Here is a 22,069-nt window from a genome sequence, read left to right on the forward strand (position 1 = left end):
TTTATATTTTCCATTTGTATTGTTAAAGTGTAACTGAGTGCAATGCACCCATGATATAAATGCCCATATATGCTGCAAGGGTTAAAAATGGATTGTAATGAAACTGAGAGTTTATCATGAACAGCCACTCTTAGCTCCTTCTAAGGTCAAATCCAGACTCCTTATTATGGTTGACTCTTAAAGTCTTGTTTGATTTTGAAAAAATCCCTGTGCGTTTACTGCCTATTATTATCTGTCTTTATTCATTTACGTACAGTGTTCATTTTACATAGACTGTGCCCATAAAACAAATGTTATGATTGAACACAGGCCAGTATGACTCTCATGGTCTCAAAGTAGAATAATCAAAGACCCTTTTCTGGCATTTTCTACACCCACAAACACTTTTCGAAGCAGCTGCTGGATGACAGGAAGGTGTTGGAAAAAAGGAATCGTTATGTGAGTTTCAGTTCTACCTCTCAGCTGTGGAGGAGGCCTTTCTCTGACAAATCACTGCCAATGAACTGCTTCCCGGTGCCATTTCCTGTTTGATCTCCCACGCGACGAGGTTGCTGGGTTTCACAGTGAGGAAGTTGATACCTGACTGGAACCACACCCTACAAGGAAGAAAAGAAAACGAAACAGAGCAGGAGAGAAAACAGAAAGCGAGGTTAAGCAAGTTCACATAAGCACATTATAAACAAAGGAGCTGAGATATTACTGTGACAGTTTAAAGAGGGGATTGGTTAAAAATTTAATCTGCTTTGCTTGGAGTTTTCCTGGCCTGATTTTCGCTCTGATTTTCTTTTATCTCTGATACCTGCTAGACTTTTTTAGTATAAAATGTCTTTTAAAATTGATTCTCACAACACGGATCTGCCTCCCACGGTGTTCTTTGGTGGGAGAAGAAAAAGGTATGACAGGAAGAGGACAATGCAGTGACAGCAGATCCTCTTATGAAAGTTAATATTTTTTTTGCTAAAATAATATCTGTGAACAGTATGAATGAGAGTATGCTGTACTAGAGATGATCTCATTCCTCATTAAAAGGGTTAATAGGGGCTTTGGTTTGTAGGTCTTGATATCATCAGAACGTTTTAAAGCATTCCCATTTTGATTTTTTTTACACCTTTTTTTATTCTGCCTTGCTCAAGTGATCCCCCCTTAATTTTCCTTTTGTTCTTCCGTTCTTTCTTTTTGTCAGTTACAACATAATTTCTTTATCATCTCATTTTCTCCCAATCCCCTCCCCGTTATTTACCCTTTTCTTTTGAAATCTCTTTTTTAACCAGGTTTTTCTTAAATCTGAATGATCGTCTCAAACTCCTTCTCCCCAACTCTATCCTTCCCCTCCTACTATTCCAGTTGTCCTCTTTCTACATGATTCCCTTGTTAATCTCACTACTTTATTCTCCTTACTAGGTCTCTTCTTTCATCTCTTACTCTTCTTTTTCTTTTCTTCACCTCTTCAAGCTGCTTTCCAGTCTTTAATCCATCCCTCTGTGATTTAGTTCTCTTCTTTACCCATATACCTCTCTTAATGCCTGCATTTTCCCCTCCTCGATCCTTCAGTAACGGAATATCCCGTTGTTCATGTCTCCATTTACTTTCTCTCCCTCATTTGATCATTCCTTCTCTCTAATCTGTCTTGGTGTGTTTTGCTCTATTTATCACCTTGACAAGACCCTCCCTCAGTTTATTAACACATTTTCCATGCATGCACAGACTCACACTCCCTGCTTTTATCATTAGCACAAATACGGAACAAAACAATCACTAATATACTTAGGAACAAAGTTTTTATTCTATATAGAAGAGGCAAAACACAACATTCCAACATGATCCTAAAAAGTCGAGAAATGTATAGAGTTTGCCTGTAACATTTTCCAAGTATCGAAAATGCTTGAAAAATGCAGTGGTTTTCACATTGACCTATGGTAAATAACATGTTTTCTTTTTGATTTTCCACATCACCTCTTGATTTTAACAGTTTGGTCGTTAGTGATTGGGTTGACTAAATCCACACTTATTGTCTGTAGACAACTTTAAATTCAAGTTGAACCACCCAATGGATCTTAAACTAGGTCTAAAATACCAAAAGAAGCAGTAAAACGTATTTCTAGTTATTCTTTGGAGCTGTGGCAAAAATTCAAGATTTTACCTTGGGTTGAACAATGGTAGGAAAACATATGAATGCTAATGTCTTTCTGCCTTGGGTCCAGAGCAAACTCAGACCACAGATAATGAACAGTCCATCTAGCTACTGGAAAATACATTATTACCATTTCAACCACAACGTTTTATTTAAAAAGCTGCTTCTGGTTAATATCTGCACCTTTGACAATGAAATAACTTAATTGTAGTTCCTTAATAAATTTACCACTTTACCAGCTCTTTACCTTCTGAAACATTTTTATGCTGCATTAAACAAATAGTGTTGCGCCAAATATATTAGAGGCATAAAGGCTGTGTGCATATTACTTGAATATTTAGTAAATGTGTATTTGCAGTCCAGGCACCTCTTTGTGTATAATTAACTGATAAATATTTGGTGTATGCCGAAGCCCTACTACCAATGTTCAAAAACTGTATTTTATATGATCTAAAATAATGAATTTATTCTATAGGACACTCTACCCCTACTCAGAGTACTAGATGTAGTAATCGAGCAGATTCAAGATTGTCCTAATGCCACAAAAGCTGTGAAATAGCCTATAACATGCTCCGACAATAGGAAGCTAATTTTAGCATTTTGGTGTATACAGTTAATAAGATCTGACTGCTATCAAGCTGGTTCCAGGTTAAACCTTTTGGTCAAATATCCATAATGTTAAAAGAAAATCTATATAGAAATTCGAGTCTGGAAAAGTATGGAATTTGTAATGAAAAATGTGTAGAAAGCCTGAAAATCCACAATGATGTTTAATATCTCGCCAACAACAAGCATTAAATACGTAAAACATGTTCTTAGAGGTTTTTATGCATGAAATTCTGAGTGTGTTCATCTTGATAATAATCATTTTTTTTTTTTTTTTTTTGCACAGAAGAAAATGTGTGAATGAGAAAAATTAAATATTCTACTGATTTACTTCAAAAAAAGATTTAATGTTCAGTGGCTCATAAATATATTTGTTTTTTATGTTTTATATTTTGGTAAAAATAGATTTAATAACGCAGAAAAGGGAAAAAATAAAAGCGTTTTGTCTTTTTTTTTTTTTTTTGTAGTAGCACAGTATAAAACCACAGTAGAGTTTTTTTATAATTTAACAGCTAAATGTTAGAAAATTTCCACAAACCACTTTGGGATTGTTCTGAGACCTACATCTCGGTCTCCTGAATTCTCTCTCATTTTGCCTCCTCTGCCTTTAATATTCATCTTCCTCCCTTTCTCTTTTAGCTGTCTGTGTTTTGTACCTGTGTCTGTCCTCCCTATTCAACACAGAATTTAAGATAATTTAACCCAAAGAGGAGTTATAACATCAATACTACACCAATACAAATGTGTATGGGTTCTTTAAATGTATGGTGCATCGTAAGTAATAAGAATGATGTACTTGCAGGAATAAAACAGGAAGAAGGAAAATATTTTTAGCCTGATGCTAGGCCTCATAACATGGACTATTGGATAATAAGGTTGTCACTTAAAAGAAAATATAAAAGTATGAAGAATAAAATAAAACCTGTCTATTACAAAATCAACAAAGGGGGCATATGCAACCCCTAATACTATTTAATTGTCATGTTTATTTGTGAACACACAAGCTAGGGATGCAACTATCGATTATTTTATCGATTAGTCGACTAATTGCGATTATTTTGTATGATATTCATCATCACTTTGTGACTCCCACTTGGGTCACTTGTAAAAAAATGTTAACTCTGCAACTTCCACTGTTGTTCTAGACTACACACCTGTGAATGTCCCTTTGTTACCACCCTCCTTTATTTAACATGTTTACAAAGTGTTGGGCCCATGAGTCTTCTTTATTCTTTAATTCTGCTTGGTAGTTTAGTTGGATTATTTTAGCATAGTAAAGAGTTTGTTGATTGAAATATGTTTGACTTTGAGTTGACTTATTTTTGTTAATAAATTCTTGTATTTTAAGAAATTGTGTGAATTCATTCCATGTATGTGCAGAGTTTTGCTGTTCAATAATGTCAGAGCTCGTCTCACACCTTTCTATTTTGTCCTAATACCATCGCCTTACTGGGCAGGTATTCACAGGACAACCCTTAACAGACCAAAATATTATTTGATAAAATATTAAAATATTAATATTAAATATTAAATAATATTCTCACATTCATAATCACAACAAAAGGAAAACCTATAAAATATAAAGTTGAACTTTATTTTAAACAATATTAAACAAAAATATTTGCAAATGACGCAAAGAAAAATAAAGATCCGAACAAAATCTTTTACCCTTCACGCCTCAAACATTTCCTTGGCTTTAAACAATACTGTATATTTACAATCATTTTAAATTGCAGTGTATAAAGGTCAGCATGTCCTGCTGTCAGGCTTGCCCTCTTATTTGAGGCTATGTTTCCAGCTGTTGAAAAGAGTCACTCAGAAGGAACAGAAGTTGCAGGGATACACAAGAATGATTTAGAAAGCAAGGCAACTGTTGGATATTTTGCCTCATTTTGTTTCCACAGGATACCTCCCAAAGTATCAGCACTTCTTTAGTTTCGTTTTGTATATCCTGCTCACTGCTTTCACTGCTTTCACTGTCTGCCGAGTCGGATCCAAGCAAGGTGCAGACACCTGAAAGAGACTTGTTAACCGTTTCTTCAGGTGACTCGCCTACCCCGAAATATGTTGTGGCTTCTTCTTTCTCAGTGGTGCACTGGTTTATCCCAGAAGGAGTTCTTTCAAGTAACTGAAGGGCTGACGTTCGGACTTTGTTCTGAACAAGAAATCTGTTCTGTGGTGTCAAGAACTTCAGCTTCCTAAACCTTGGATCCATTGCGGCTGCAATAACGTCTTTGGTTTGGGTGTCCTGTCCAATCACAATCTCTTTTCACCAGCGTTCAGCGATCTGCTTTGAAGCTGCTGCCTGGAAGAAGGGCCTGAACAGAAGCTGTCTCATATACAGTGTCGGCAGACTTTAAAAGTCCCTTGACCAGAGTAGGTAGGACAGAAGCTGTTGCATAACTTTCCATACTTAAGTAGACGGTGGCACGTTCAAAGGGCTCAAGAGGTTTTGCCAGTTCCTCTAGGAGTATCTGCTGGTCACCTTTGAGATCCAGGTATTGTTTCACCCTCTGTGTAACTGCAGGGCCTGACAAAGTGGCAGTCAGTGGCCATCTTTGTTCTAGAAGCCGAGTAATCATGTAGTAGGTACTGTACTGTTCCACCGAGTGGAAATATCATGCACAAGTTTATTTTCTGGGGCTCCCATCCGCTGCTGCTTAGTCTTAAGCTTATTTAAGCTAGTCTCAGTGACAACTCAGGTCCAGGTGTCAGCTGTCAGAGCAGTTTTTTCAGTGCATATTTAATCTTGTGAAAACTAGCTTGATACTTGTTTTCCATGAGCTCTGTAAAATTAGTTCTAGAGGGTAAGATGTAGTTTTGATGGAATGTGTTGAACATTTTCTTAAACCCTTCATCCTCTACCATAGATATTGGTCTCATGTCCATAACAAGCATATTGAGGATGCTCTCTGTGAAGACTTCAGCCATTTCCGGAGTGCAAATGCCTCTCTTCAGGATGAACTCATCTACTCACCTTTGCTTTGATGTATCACTACAATAATACACAACAGAGAACTGTATTAATGATCATAATTTAAAGGCTGGGAATAATAAGCTAAAAACAATTATTTAACTGATTAATTTCATAGAACTGATCTTTGTTTCAACACAAAAATAAATACGAAAATAAAACATTGTCCTAAAAAATAAAATGAAGCCATGAATCTCCGTTATCCGACAGCGGGAGGATGTGTATGGACACGTGGGTGTCTTTGCAGCCAACAACAGAATATCTGCGTTTGAGGGTAGCCTCTACTGAAAATCAAGTGGGGGGAGCTCCACTTCAGTAGCTAGTCAGGGGCAGGACCCAGACAACGCTGCTAGGTGCAATTGTGCAATTGTGATGTCACAGCCAAGCATTTCCTAGAAAAAATTAAACATTAATTTATAGCCAAAAACGGCTTAATATTTGTTTTGTTTTTTTGCGTTTGGACTGTTTGTAGAAGATTTAGAGACCCAAAATGGAAGTATAAAAATGATCAAAAAGTTAATTTTGCATAAGAATTCCCCTTTAAATAAGATCTTGGCATCCAACCCCCATCTCCAAAACCATTAAACAGAACAGAAAACAAAAAGGTTGGCCATTCAAACAACATCCTGACACAAAAAACATGTATTTAAGGCTGTTAAATTTATGTATTAAGAAATGGTATAGTGTCTGTTTAAACAGAAACATCCGGAATGTTTAGAAATGTCTAAACACTCAAAATTCCAGATTGTGTTTACCAATACAGAATCACATTTTAAACAATACAAATAATAGCCATTTTCATAATCTAGCAACCTATTCTTCTGAATGCAGACATGTCAGGTAGTAGATGTACAACAGGAGAAAACTGATTCAGTGTTTGTAGATTTAGAACAATGAAACCTAACCCTTTATGTTTAAATTTGAAGCAGACATAAAAATTGTCGCAAGTGTCTTAAACACTAAAATTAGTAAAATCTACTTCTAGAAAACAGCACAGGGGGGATTTGAACAGCCTTAAGAGCCACACTATTGTCCCACAGTCTTTCAGTCAGGCTTACACTGTACAGTATATGCTTTGTGTGTGTGTGTGTGTGTGTGTGTGTGTGTCTACGTCTGTCAGCAGACCAGATGATGGACAGAGCTGAGTCCCTAAGCTGCCTCTGTCAGATCTGTGTACAGCAAGATAGCCCGACAAGTGTCTGTGAGTGCTTCTTTCTTTATCAGTTTTTTGGTAATACAGAAAGACAAGTTAACTTCTCCCTGTTCTTTCTTTCTCTCCCTCTCACTCTGCCTTCACCTCCTCTGTATTTATCAGCCTCTGTTGCATTTTTCCTGACAGCGATGCTCCTCTGTCTGGCAACTGTGAGATTGATCCCTAACACATTCTGTCTGACAAATTAACAGTCCCCAGCAGCTCATATTTACAGGCATCAGTAGTTTCATTCTTACTCCCTAAATCAATGTCAGAAGCAAAGAGGAAAACTTTATTTGCAACACAAAATATTAACAAGGTCCACATACCTGGTCTGCCACAGTTTATCTCTCTTCTTGTTGGTCAATAAGGAACAACTCAGACAGCATCATAATTGATTTTCTTTAGTCTTTACTTCAGAGTTGCCTTGTTTATGGCTACCTCAATGTTAAGTTTTACAATTAAACAAATAAGAGTGGACAAAAAAAAGACACCATGTGTGTTACCACTTTTCAACAATGTTTGTTTTTTGTAGTTCTTACATATTCATACAGATAATAGTTGTATAATTTGTAATCAATTTTGTTTTTTTCTTTCATCTTTGTTCAACATAAAAAATTATTTAGGCAATAATTTCTAATTTTGAGCAGTGTGAAACGTAACTAATTACAATTACAGAACATTCTTTAAATTGTAATAGCAGTGTAACTATTTCAATTACATTGTAACTGATGTAACCAAAGTAACTGATTGCATTTAGTTACTTTTTAATTGCTTTAAAGCACACCTGGATTTATCAAATGTAGGTGGCACTGTAAATTCAATATGACGTGATAAACTGGTCTTTGAAAAAGGATGGGGCTTCTGGATATTTTCCTTTAGAAGAACACACAATCGTACTTAGTCCTAAGGGCAATTTAGAGGTACCAATTAGTTTCACCTAACATTGATGCTTTTGGACTGTGTTAAGAAGCCGGAGTTCTCAGAGAGAACCCACAAATGCAGGGGGAGACATGCAAACTTAATCCAGAAAGACCCCAGGATTTGTGCTCCATGGGGTTCCTGCTGCAAGCAGCAGTGCTAATTGTGCCACTGTGCAGTCCTGACCCAGACATGATATTTTTTTAGGAAAATGTTATATTGCTTAATTGTTTTTTTATATCAGAAGTGTATCCAGATGTCGCTGCATTTTCCCGTATGCTTATACTCTCATCTCATTGTGTTATAAATCTCACAAAAAACATGTTTTATATATTTTAAAGAAAAGTTTTCTGTTGTGTGGTTCATGGTAATCTTCTCTGTGTGACTCTTTTCTCTCATGTATCTCACACTGCTGGAGAATGATGCTGTCCTGTATGAAGGTACATCTAACAAAAGGTAATATTGTGAAAAATATCAACATTTTGTCACTCATTTTAGAAAGTAAAACTTATAGATTCATTGCACATAGAGTGAAATATTTCAAGCATTTATTACTTGCAATTTTGATGAGTACAAGTAATAATCATAATAAATAATTTTTTATGTTGAACATTTTATATGTTCATTGTCTGTAGATGATGAAACCCAAAACTGGGTGTCTCAGAAAATTTGAATATTACATAAGATTAATTAAAATGATATTTCAAACAGAAATGTCAGGCTTCTAAAAAGTATGTTTTTGTATGCACCCAATACTTGGTTGGGCCTCCTTTTGCATGAATTAGTGTATCAATGCGGCGTGGCACAAAGGCAATCCGTATTTATACCCTACAATGTTCCACAAAGGATAAAAAAAATAGAAATAACAACAAAATAGCAAGTCATTCATATCTAATAATTCCTTCCATCTTCGGTCCTTCAAATTCACTTCAAATACATATTCAAGTGTAGTAAAAAATTCAAGGAAAAATGCCACTTATAGAAAGTAAAGAAGGAGCTTTTTCTACACAAACATCTGTAAATACTCACCCACACATGTATTTGCTTCTCTAAAAAACTGAGGAAGTACATAAATAAGTATGAATCACATACAGGAGTAAGAGTAAATGCATTTAGCAATAATTTAGTTTCTGTGAGGAGCAGCTGATGTTGAAAGTAAAGAATTATGCTCTAAAAAACATACAGGTGGGGGGAGACTGTAAAAGCTAGGCAAAGAAAGGCAGTGATCTTCCTTGCATGAAGGCCACTCTGCCACCTTAGATATGACCAATCACACATCCTCTTCCCGAAGAAGCCTACTGTGCTTTTATCTCAGCTAGCTGTCTATAATTAGTTAGATTTAACTCTACACAGAGAAATAGATTTTTGAAGCTTCTTTAACAAATGTAGCAGTGCAATCCATGTTTTACCAGTCTATGTACTTTACTTTTTCAGTTTCATTCTAATGTCAAGAAAACATTGTAAGCACATTTTTTGCATGTTTTCACATTTAAAATAAATATTTCACGAAACTTAAATCATGTTTAAAATAATCTGTTTTTAATGTCTCTTCTTTTTAAGGCACTAAGGGCCTTTTTTTTTCTCCATTTTTTTCAACAGTAGGTAGACAGGAAATAAGGCAAAGAGAGGGGGAGACATTTGGCAAAGTTTGCTGGGTTAGGGACTCAAACTTGGGACAGCGCATCGTGGACTATAGTCTCTGCACGTGGTCGCACACTTAACCCCTACACCACCAGCGCCAACCAAATGCCTTAAGAAATATCCCATTGTTATTGCCCATTTATAAACATGAATAAGACATCAACATTACCACCATTTGCCACCCATGGTATACAACTGCATTTCCTCAAAGTGTTTGTACTATGCCAACACAGAGGTCTGCTCTGAAGGCATAGCTCTGCAAACCATTTGAATTTTCTCTCTTCTTTAACTGAACACCCCAATTTTGTGTGCAAACACATCAGTGCATTGAACTGTGTTTATACAACTTTCTACTAATAGTCTAGTTATCTCATAGTCTTACTTTCCAGTGACAAACTGCAGAACAAACATTTTAAAATAGTTCAGCTGGCTCAGAAACCATAACATATACTTTCACCTGATGAGATGTTATAAAAGCACAGAGATGGCAACATCCATGTATAACAAAATTTAAGCAACAAATATGATTCCTCGTGAAAAATGGTAATTGCAAAAATAAAACATTGTCAAAAATAGATTATCAAACATGAAATTAATCCATAATTGATCCATTTTGTGCAACATGTCTTCAGTATAAAGGAATTCGATCCATTCGAGTAATGCTGTGTAAAAATGTACTATGAAACCTTTAGCATGACTCTTCTGTTCTTATTCCGTTTCTAAACTGAATATTTCTCTCCTAGACCCAGCCACTAATGGACTTGTTGCTGTCATGAAATGTGTTTACTCTTGGTTTACTCCTTTGTTGTCTCCTGGGCCAGTGCTTCTGTGTTTTTACTGTGTTTTATTTTTGTCCTCTTAACCCCTTAGCTGGTCACAGCAGATGGTTGCTCATACTGACCCTGTTTCCACTGGAGGTCTGTTTCTATTATAGCATTGTTTTCCTTCTACTGGCACCACATTCTTGCTCAGGAGGTAAAATTGCTGCAGATTAAGTGACTGAATCTAACTGGCTGAGGTTCTTTAAATAACCTTGTAACCAAATAGCAGTATATGATCAACTGCCTTTTATTGCATTATATTATAACTAGGATCAAATTTGACTGTACCTGGATCTGAATCTGACCGTATGATTGTATTGAAATAAATCCGATTGAATTAGGACCAAATTGGCTTTTAAATACTTCTACATTAATTTTGCCTCTTTGTCTTGTGAAGTACCTTGAGATGACATTTGTTGTGAAGATAAACTGAACAGAATTTAGTTGAATGTAACCCTACCACTGAACATCTAGAAACACACAAACTATTTCAAGACCACAATCCCTCAACTAATCTCTTCTTCAAAAACTTCAACCCATATTCAGATCCAACATTAACATCAGCCCAAACAATTTTAATAGGACATAAGAGAAAGTTGGAAATCATTGCACCATTAAAAATCACAATTCTCAATCTATACACTCACTGCATAGATAGAAATTCTGAATAGAAATCTTGTACTTTGTGAATCAGAACAAACAGAAAGTCTTTACTCACACATCGCAAGCACCAAGCTAGCTCCAGATTATTTGCGTCAACTTTGTGTCAAACACTATGCTGCTCGTAACCATTGATCCCAGGAATCTTCCTCGTGCTGAGCTGAAAACTATGGAGGACAGGGCCTAGCTTTCCCACTTAATTAGTACTCATGCATTACTTTGAAAAATGTCATCTGTTGCCTTCCGCTCAAGATGTTGTGTTTATTCCACACTTTGATTCAGCTTCTGCTTTACCAACCCCCCTAAGGAGGACAATACAGAAATTTTCTTTTTTCTTTGCTTGCATCCCACACCTGTCTGGCAAAGTAATAAAGGCTTCTATTTACGCAGGTTGGCTTGTTAAAAAGCAAAATCAAGCATGTTGTATGTTATAAAAGGACCTGTATAAACGAAGTTTCAATGCAACTTTTACAATTCTCTCTGATTAGGTTAGGACTACATGCAGCCTGAGGGTGCTGCCTTGGAAATGAAAATCAGCAGGGGCTGATTAGCAAATTGACATAAAGCTGCAAATGGGGTTTGTAAGCATAGCTGGATGTATTTAATAAATTATTACAATTGATGTACATTTTAAAATCACATTTAATTCTTACCGGAGCATATCGGGAATACTAATTCACTTTTAAATACCTTGTAGCTGAGGCACCTTGCTGTGATTGCATCACTAAAAAAAGACAAGCTTCTTACAGACCGTTTCCTTGTAGAAACCATAATTTCACCTGACGGATGGCACTGAGTGCAGCAGCAACATTTTCCCATGCATGTAACACTGTGTGGAGACTATAAAGGTTACCTCTGCACATGTTTAATGCAGGACACAGATAATTTAACCTGGATGTCTTGATGTTTGGATATTGGATGTCCCTTAAAAAAAAAAAAAAAACTCACATGTGAAACCAGACCACCCATGTCTATTTCCCACCACACATGGGATTTGAACAACAAATTCTCTGTGAACAAATACAGACCGTATTGGTAGGTTGCTGCTTGTTGTATTAGCTCCAGGCTTGTCCTCTGAGTTGCTGTCCTAGATTAGTAACATGGCAACATGCAGTTGAGCTACTGATCACATACAGCAGGTAGAACAAGGAGGGTAACAATAGCCTTCCAGAATTTCTTTACGTTTGATCAGAATAGACGTTAAGGGCCTTATCTCGTTCACTTCAAAGAGCTATTTTGTTTGCAACCAACCCATCACTAGAACACTTGCCAAAGGTTGACAATGACGCAAGGGTTGTATAATAGCTTTCTGAGATAAATATTTTTGCAAGGATAACAACAACCTGAATATTTTAAGGATCTCTTTGAAGCAAGAACTGGAATGATTAAAAGAATGTTATTACTGTTGTTTAGACACGTGTTTATGCCACAGCAACAGTAGGATTGTGCTGACTTGACTTGCCCAATTCGACCTCTTGGGCAAGCCAGTATCATTTGTAATAAATGTTGTCATTCTGTGCGATTATTATTTTTGTATGTGTTTAGAAGAATAATTTATTTTCTTTCATGGTTTTATGTTTTGGGACTTATAATTTCAACTTATAATTAACTGGTTAACATAGTTGTTAGCTAGAGTGGTTGAGAGCACAGAATGACACCATTGCTTTTACCGTGCTCCATGTCAACTCACCAATTGGTCCATTCCTACTAAATGTTAATTCTGCGGATAACAGGCCAGATTATTTGCATCTGCAAGTAGACTTGCAATATGTTTGTCTGTTTAACATGGATTTGTGGAGCAACTGTAAGCCAAAACTAGAATTGACACTTGAATTGGAGCAGTGCTGCTTCCGCCTCTTGACATGTACTGTTTGGTTTGTATATGTTCACAATATTCTTTAATGTTGCTGCTAAACTCTGCAGCACAACCTTTTAACATATATCCACTGAAACAAACAAGCAAACAAACAAGAACCCTGTTTATTCTATTTTTTTTTTTTTTACATCTTGTGTCATTTTCTATATAGGGATGAGAGTTTTTACCATCTGGCTCTAAAAAGGGATTAAAAAAATGTTTTTTTGACAAACATGTCTGTGTAAAAACTAAATTTTTGACATGTATAAGTCAGTCATTTTTCTCAAGGCTGTGGTTATCCCTATTGCTTGTGATATGTAATTCACAGTGCCTTGCGAAAGTATTCGGCCCTCTTGAACTGTTCAATCTCTTGCCACATTTCAGGTTTCAAACATAAAGATATAAAATTCAAATATTTGTGAAGAATCAACAAGTGCGACACAATTGTGAAGTAGAATGAAATTTATTGGAAAAGTGGGGCGTGTAAAATTGTTCGGCACCTTTACTTTCAGTGCAGCAAACTCACTCCAGAAGTTCAGTGAGGATCTCTGAATGATCCAACGTTGTCCCAAATGACTGATGATGATAAATAGAATCCACCTGTGTTTAATCAAGTCTCCATATAAATGCACCTGCTGTGTGATAGTCTCAGGGTTCTGTTCAAAGCGCAGAGAGCATCATGAAGACCAAGGAACACACCAGGCAGGTCCGAGATACTATTGTGGAGAAGTTTAAAACCGGATTTGGATACAAAAAGATTTCCCAAGCTTTAGACATCCCAAGGAGCACTGTGCAAGCAATCATATTGAAATGGAAGGAGTATCAGACCACTGCAAATCTACCAAGACCTGGCTGTCCCTCTAAACTTTCATCTCGAACAAGGAGAAGACTGATCACAGATGCAGCCAAGAGGCCCATGATCACTCTGGATGAACTGCAGAGATCTACAGCTGAGGTGGGAGAGTCTGTCCATAGGACAACAATCAGTCGTACACTGCAAAAATCTGGCCTTTATGGAAGAGGGGCAAGAAGAAAGCCATTTTTCAAAGATATCCATAAAAAGTCTTGTTTAAAGTTTGCCACAAGCCACCTGGGAGACGCACCAAACATGTGGTCTGGTCAGATGAAAACAAAATCGAACTGTTTGGCCACAATGCAAAACGAAATGTTTGGCGTAAAAACAACACAGCTCATCACCCTGAACACACCATCCCCACTATTAAACATGGTGGTGGCAGCATCATGGTTTGGGCCTGCTTTTCATCAGCAGGAACAGGGAAGATGGTCAAAATTGATGGGAAGATGGATGGGGCCAAATACAGGACCATTCTGGAAGAAAACCTGTTGGAGTCTGCAAGGGGACCGAATAATATTGCACGCCCCACTTTTCAGTTTTTTATTTGTTAAACAAGTTTGACACATCCAAGAGGTTGAAAAGTTCAAGGGGGCCAAGTACTTTCGCAAGGCACTATATATTTGCACTGTGGTGACAAAATAAAAATGTATCAAGAAAACCTTAAAGTATGCATAATTAAGGTGTTTTCATTATTTGAGACAATAAATTGAAAGGTTTTGACATGATTTTACTTCAGCAGGGTAGTCTTGTGCAGTGAGTATATAAAGAGGCCATTGCAGTTCAGTCATTACATCTGATTTTATTTGAAATTGGTTTACCTGACAATGCCAGGTCTTTCTAAAGTGAATGAGTAATATTTGGCTGTTAGACAACTTTTCTGATTATTCTTTTGTCTCAAACTCAACAAGCTAGCAAACAATACCCAAGAACCATAGAGCCCCAACCCTACTGCTGTGCAGACAAAAAGCAAGAAAACTCAACCATGATGTCCACTCTCTGAATCTGAAGCATTTTCTTTTAAGAGGTAATAAAGCTCAGTAGAAGCAACAAATCAAGCTAACACTAAACTAGTAACACTTACATTTATTTTTGTCTTTTGTAGTTAATTTTTCCAAGTTTGTCAGTGTGTCTAAGAATTTCTAATTAGTAAATCAGGATTAACTGTTTACATTAGCTATATGTACATGATGACATGGTAAATGCCCATATTTCTCAGCCACTCTTAAAAATGGAAGAGACAAGAGAGCATTCTATTCAAGTAAGATCAAAGTGAACAGATCTTCTTATGTCAGGAAATGGCGAGAAGGGAATAAAGAACTGAGCTTTATTTATTGCTCAGCTAGAGTAATGATTAAAAAGTATAAAACTGGAACATAAACAAACAAGGCTAAATGAGGAGTCATGTTTGCATTCACATTCCATAGTATTTTATTGTAACTCTATGAACACAAAGAAGAGTTCATAGACAAAATTATTAAGTGGAACCTAAAATCTGCATTTTTTGGAAACACAACAGTAAGAAAACCAATGATGAAAGAAAATTATAAGAAAGTCAGTTCACACTTTGCCACAAGCCATTTAAGGAACACATTAAATATGGTGGCATATCACTGCCAAAAATCCGCGAGCAAAAAAAGAGATTGCCAAAGTAATTTAACATAATTTAAAATTTCATTAAATTGAAAAAGTAGCATTATTACCAAACAAAGTAGTAAAAAATAAAGACTGGCTCTCACCAAATAAGACTTGAGTCCTGTTGTTCAAAGTAAGGTGGCGTTCAAAATAATCTATTCATTCGTGAACGTCGCACCACTAAACCAAACTGAACTTTTTTGCTTATATTGAAAACACTATTTGTGCACATGACCTTGAACACACCCTCCCTACAGCAAAATGTGGTGGTGCCAAAGTTTGTGCTACAGGGTTCTTTCCTTTAACAGGAACAGGGAAGCTGGTCAGAGTTAATGACTTGGATCAACTCTGACCTTGGATGGAGGTGAATACAGGGCAAACATAGTGGAAAGTCTGTTTGTGGCTGCAAAATACACTGGGTGGGGGGCAGGGGGTGCTTTATGATGAACTGCAATGTTACAAAAGTACCTCAACATTTCTTCATGAGAAGAAAGAATTCATATGGAAGCATGTCTTTTTGTGTGTTATCTGGTACTAATCAACTACAGGTTGTCATTAGGCAGGAAGCATACGGATCTTATCCACATTCATACCTATACAAACTCTTCTGTGTATCTTAACATTCAGTCAGACTAGCTCTGGTGCACTAACACAATAAACCTGGCAAATATACACAAATGCACAGACATTTCCCCTGCCAAGAAAATAAATCACAGGTCACTGAGGACCATAAAACAGTAACCAAGGTAGCAGCTGGCAGGAAAAACAAACAGATAAACATGTCAACAAAACCAGCAAACAGGTTACATCCACAAACAAAACTGGGAGCAGGGACTGGATAATAGGAGGGCAGCTAGAGTCTGAAATGCATTTCTGGAAGTGACTGAAACAGCAGTACATGTCATATCAGCCTGTCGTGCAGAGAGGGTTGCTGTCAGGGAGACTCACACAAACTCTTTTTAACACAGCTCAACATAAAGAGGCGAAGTGGAAGTTGGCACTCATTCGAGTACTGGTTTCAGCTGGTCTGGGAGATGTCAGGACACTTTTATGGAAAAGAGAAAAGGCTTAACAAGGGAAGGCTAGGCGGTAAATAGCTCAGGTTCAGGTTTCTTCATTGGAACACATGGGTAAATCTTTGCTGCGGCACTACAGAGAAATTATCCGTAAAAACAAAAATGTACAAAACAGTCATAAGTTAAGAAGGAACACCAAAGGCTAAAACTAAAACACGGAATAAAGCAGAGGGCATTTTAATTAATTAATTTCAAGGCTTATTTAAGAGAATAATAGTAGCAGGAATAAAGCTGGTTCTGTACCTCTTAGTCTTGAACTTGGGGACCAGAAGTTCTTTACCAGACATCAGGAATTTAAAATCACTGAACATTGGGTGAGTGTTGTCAGTACATATGCATCTGGCTAGACACTGTAACTGCCTGGTGTTTAGCAATTACACGCTCAGGTGCGACTTCCTTATTAGTTGACTTGACCATTTCACAATCAAATCCAGTGACTTCCTCTCCTTCAGAGGCAGGCTGCCAAACCAAGAGATGAGACAAAACAATAGACCTGACTCAATAAAAGCCAGATAAAAAGGTGAGATTACAATTCTGTATGTAAGTAGTATAACTTCTGTAGACAGAAAACATGCTGATGACCTTTTTCTACGCACTGCCCAACAGTTTAATGAAAAGTTATTTTGGGTTGATAATGGTCCCAATATGTTTATATGTTTGCACTTGTTCAGTTCTTGTCATATCCTTGATTTTTCATGTGTAGAGTTGCGGGTTGTAAGCTGAGTTCAGCTCGATACACAAAAGGTCATATAATATAGCGGCGGCACATGCAGATTGATATTTCAAGCATTTGTTTCTGTTATTTTTAATGATTATGGCTAACCGGCAAGAAAAAAAACCCTCAAAAATAATTTCCTCAGAAATTTTAAGTAGTGCAAAAGAACAGTATCAACAAGGATTTTTAAGAAATAATTGAAATAATTTTAAGAAATGTTGGTCTACACAACCAAAGTGACAACTGCAGACAGACACTGACACCTTCAAGAAGAAGGGTAAGCCACAAAAGCTAATTCCTGCCTGTTCACATTAATGGAAAGGTTAGTGGAAAGGAAAGCAGTTAAAAACAATTCACGAGCAACAGGGATAACCACAGCCTTGAGAAAACTGTGATTGTAACTATTTAAAAAAGTAAATAAAAGAGCCAACAATGTAGAGCTGAAGGTCACTATTAAAGTAACCTGCGCTTCCTTCACACTTAAGCAGAGTTGATGTATAATTGAAGGCAAATGAGTCCCAAACAAGTTCATGGATACACCTTTAAGGCGACTTTACCTGCACTAAAAATTATTTTCTAATAATAGTATGCAATGTTGTCATTTTCAGATCAACTAAATATGGGGTTTTCATTAGCAGATATAAATAATTATTCTTTCAGAGAGAAATTATTCTACACTGCTCAGAAGAATTAAAGAAACACTTCAAAAACACATCATATCTCAATTGGAAAAAATCATGCTGGATATACATACTGATATGGATCATGTGGCATCCACATCATTTGATGAAAATGAAAATTATCAACCCACAGAGGGCTTAATCTGAAGTTGCCAAGAAATTTAAACTGAAAAACTGATGCACTGGCAAGTCCAACTTGCTGAAATGTCATTGCAGCAACTCAAAATGGTACTCAGTAATTTGTACAAGATCGGGGCATGCTCATTACGAGATGACGGTTGGTGCCCTATGGTATCTCCTCCCAGATCCTGACCAGGGCATCTTTGAGCTCCTGGGCAATCTGTGGTGCAACCTAGTGGTGACGGAGGGCCCTAAATACAGGTCATTCTCAAAAAATTAGCATATTGTGATAAAGTTCATTATTTTCCATAATGTCATGATGAAAATTTAACATTCATATATTTTAGATTCATTGCACACTAACTGAAATATTTCAGGTCTTTTATTGTCTTAATACGGATGATTTTGGCATACAGCTCATGAAAACCCAAAATTCCTATCTCACAAAATTAGCATATTTCATCCGACCAATAAAAGAAAAGTGTTTTTAATACAAAAAACGTCAACCTTCAAATAATCATGTACAGTTATGCACTCAATACTTGGTTGGGAATCCTTTTGCAGAAATGACTGCTTCAATGCGGCGTGGCATGGAGGCAATCAGCCTGTGGCACTGCTGAGGTCTTATGGAGGCCCAGGATGCTTCGATAGCGGCCTTTAGCTCATCCAGAGTGTTGGGTCTTGAGTCTCTCAACGTTCTCTTCACAATATCCCACAGATTCTCTATGGGGTTCAGGTCAGGAGAGTTGGCAGGCCAATTGAGCACAGTGATACCATGGTCAGTAAACCACTTACCAGTGGTTTTGGCACTGTGAGCAGGTGCCAGGTCGTGCTGAAAAAGGAAATCTTCATCTCCATGAAGCTTTTCAGCAGATGGAAGCATGAAGTGCTCCAAAATCTCCTGATAGCTAGCTGCATTGACCCTGCCCTTGATAAAACACAGTGGACCAACACCAGCAGCTGACATGGCACCCCAGACCATCACTTACTGTGGGTACTTGACACTGGACTTCTGGCATTTTGGCATTTCCTTCTCCCCAGTCTTCCTCCAGACTCTGGCACCTTGATTTCCGAATGACATGCAGAATTTGCTTTCATCCGAAAAAAGTACTTTGGACCACTGAGCAACAGTCCAGTGCTGCTTCTCTGTAGCCCAGGTGAGGCGTTCTGCCGCTGTTTCTGGTTCAAAAGTGGCTTGACCTGGGGAATGAGCACCTGTAGCCCATTTCCTGCACACGCCTGTGCACGGTGGCTCTGGATGTTTCTACACCAGACTCAGTCCACTGCTTCCGCAGGTCCACCAAGGTCTGGAATCGGCCCTTCTCCACAATCTTCCTCATGGTCCGATCACCTCTTCTCGTTGTGCAGCGTTTTCTGCCACACTTTTTCCTTCCCACAGACTTCCTACTGAGGTGCCTTGATACAGCACTCTGGGAACACCCTATTCGTTCAGAAATTTCTTTCTGTGTCTTACCCTCTTGCTTGAGGGTGTCAATAGTGGCCTTCTGGACAGCAGTCGGGTCGGCAGTCTTACCCATGATTGGGGTTTTGAGTGATGAACCAGGCTGGGAGTTTTAAAGGCCTCAGGAATCTTTTGCAGGTGTTTAGAGTTAACTCGTTGATTCAGATGATTAGGTTCATAGCTCGTTTAGAGACCCTTTTAATGATATGCTAATTTTGTGAGATAGGAATTTTGGATTTTCATGAGCTGTATGCCAAAATCATCCGTATTAAGACAATAAAAGACCTGAAATATTTCAGTTAGTGTGCAATGAATCTAAAATATATGAATGTTACATTTTTATCATGACATTATGGAAAATAATGAACTTCATCACAATATGCTAATTTTTTTAGAAGGACCTGTATGGTGTCCCAGAGATGTCGTACTTAATTTAGGTCAGGGAAGTGTGGAGTCCAGTCAATGGTATCAATTCATTCATCCTCCAGGAACTGCCTGCATATTCTTGCCACACCGGGTGAGGCATTATCATGCACCAGGAGAAACCCAGGACCCACTGCACCAGCTAACGGTCTAACAAGGAGTTAATCCCGATAACTAATGGCAGTCAAGGTGCCTTGTTTATAGTGTACAGGTCTGTGCGTCCCTCCTTGGATCTGCCAGCCCAGACCAACACTGACCCACCACCAAATTGATCATGTTGAATAGTGTTGCAGGCAGCATAATGTTCACCACAGCTTCTCCAGACCCTTTCATGTCTGTCACATGAAAGAGGAGGGCACCAATGCTGAACCTGCCAATTCTGGTGCCAGTCAAGCTCCATAGTGCCGGGCAGTGAGTATCAGTATCAACTAGAGGACATGAGGGCCGTAGGCAACCCTGATGAAGTCTGTTTCTAATTGACTGATAGTTTAGTCAGAGACATTCGTGCCAGTGGACCACTGGAGGTCACTTTGCAGGGCTCTGGCAGTACTCATCTTGTTCCTCCTTGCTAAAAGGAGCACATGCAGGTAAGGCTGATAGGTTAAGGACCTCTGACGTCGTTGTCTGGATCTCCTAGAGTAACCGCCTGCTTCCAGGGATCTCTTCTATAATACTGAGATTTTGCTGAGAGACACAACGTACCTTCAGGCAATAATACGTATTGATGTGCAATCCTGGTGGAGCTGGAGTGCCTGTGCAACCTCTGCAATGCCACGTATTACCAGTAGAGTCACTAACTCTGATGAAATGCAAAGCTACTAAAAGGCCGTCAAAAAAATAAGGAGGAAAAAAATGTACTCCATCTGCAAAACCACCCTGGATATTTTGATCGTCTTATTGTTGATCCTTTAGTGCACCTGTTGTTATTTCATTAATACCAAAACAGCTGACACTGATTAACAACCCCCTTTTCCTCTTAACTGACTCAATACTATACTCTGATTAAAAAATGTTGCTTTAATTGTTTTTAGCAGTGTGTGTAAAATGTGTGCCACTTTTCAATCTGAATAAATAATATTAATTAACTTTGTGATAAAATTCTAATTTAATGAGATGCACTTTCATGTTTTGACATACAAAGACAAAGAATTTGCTTAATTTCCTAATTCAAAACTACCATCTCTATCACAGAACCGCTGATATTTATTTTTCTATGAGTTAAATTCCATACAACAAAAATCTAAATCATTGAAATCCAAAATCAGCATGTAAGTATTCAGACAATGGATAATCAATGTCAGCCAGGAAAAAACCAATTAGTGCATTTCTATTTTTCTATTTTTTTTATTTCTTTCCAACAATGATAGAAGATCAGACATTCAAACATGACTTGGCGTGACTGACGCATCCTCTATTAAACCCTTAAAAATTATACTTGAAATGCTAAAAAAAATATTAACAAAACCATTGAGAGAGGGAGGAAAGACTTTGTGAGAATACAAGAAAAATTATTTAATTGCAACAACAGCGAGAAAAGAAAAAAATGCACAGAAAGAAAACAGTATGCCAGTGTGACAACAGAGAGAGAAAGGCATATAAGAAATAAATTAATAGACTAAAGAAAATGACAAAAAGCTACAATGACCTTTAAGGGGTGAAGAGGAATGAATAAACAAATACAGTTTGCATCAAGTCTGCATATGTGTTGAATGCCCTGAGCTTGGCTCCATGCTTATGTACATCTCTGCTTTAGTTTCTGTTTTTGACAGGTGTCTCCGTGCCACCCTGTTTTTTTTATTCCAGGTGTTGCAGTGCGATAAGAGCTCCACCCAGACACATCTTCTCTTTCCTCAGCCCCGATCCCCTCCGGTCTGGCCTGAATGAGTGTACTAATGCCTCACAGATGAAAAGCTAGTTTCCGCTTCGACAGTCAACTCTTTGGAGCTCATTCAACAAAAACATCCAGCGACGGTAAGAGCGACATTAACTGAAGTTATTAGTAGCGCTGAATCATTTACGCTGCTATATGGACTAAACATCAAAATGACAAATAGCCATAGTGAAGGTCTAATGGAGAGAGGGAACTAAGGTCTGGTTCATGCTCTTAATGACTCCTAGGAGGGAAGACCCAGGAAGGGAAAATTGAGAGGCGTAGTTTACCTCACACAATAAGTGGCAAGCTATTAAAACACATCTGAATCTATTCCAGATGCAGTGAAAACATGCTGAGACTTGGTCTGATTATTTTCTAAGTCTAGGCCATGTATAGTCTAACTTTGCAGTACTTATGTTAATGTGTCTTTG

General features: G+C 37.6%; 1 protein-coding gene across 1 annotated transcript in view; it reads right to left on the minus strand.

Moving 5' to 3' along the window:
- Positions 1-22,069, minus strand: part of si:dkey-215k6.1 (transmembrane protein 132D) — a 431,446-nt gene that overhangs the window by 210,475 nt on the left and 198,902 nt on the right. Inside the window, exon 4 of the mRNA XM_047381596.1 lies at positions 456-596. Within this exon, the coding sequence (XP_047237552.1) occupies positions 456-596 (141 nt within the window). The remainder of the gene's footprint in view (positions 1-455; positions 597-22,069) is intronic.

The sequence above is a fragment of the Girardinichthys multiradiatus genome, chromosome 12 (assembly GCF_021462225.1).
Source record: "Girardinichthys multiradiatus isolate DD_20200921_A chromosome 12, DD_fGirMul_XY1, whole genome shotgun sequence".
In the NCBI taxonomy this organism is placed as follows: Eukaryota; Metazoa; Chordata; class Actinopteri; order Cyprinodontiformes; family Goodeidae; genus Girardinichthys; species Girardinichthys multiradiatus.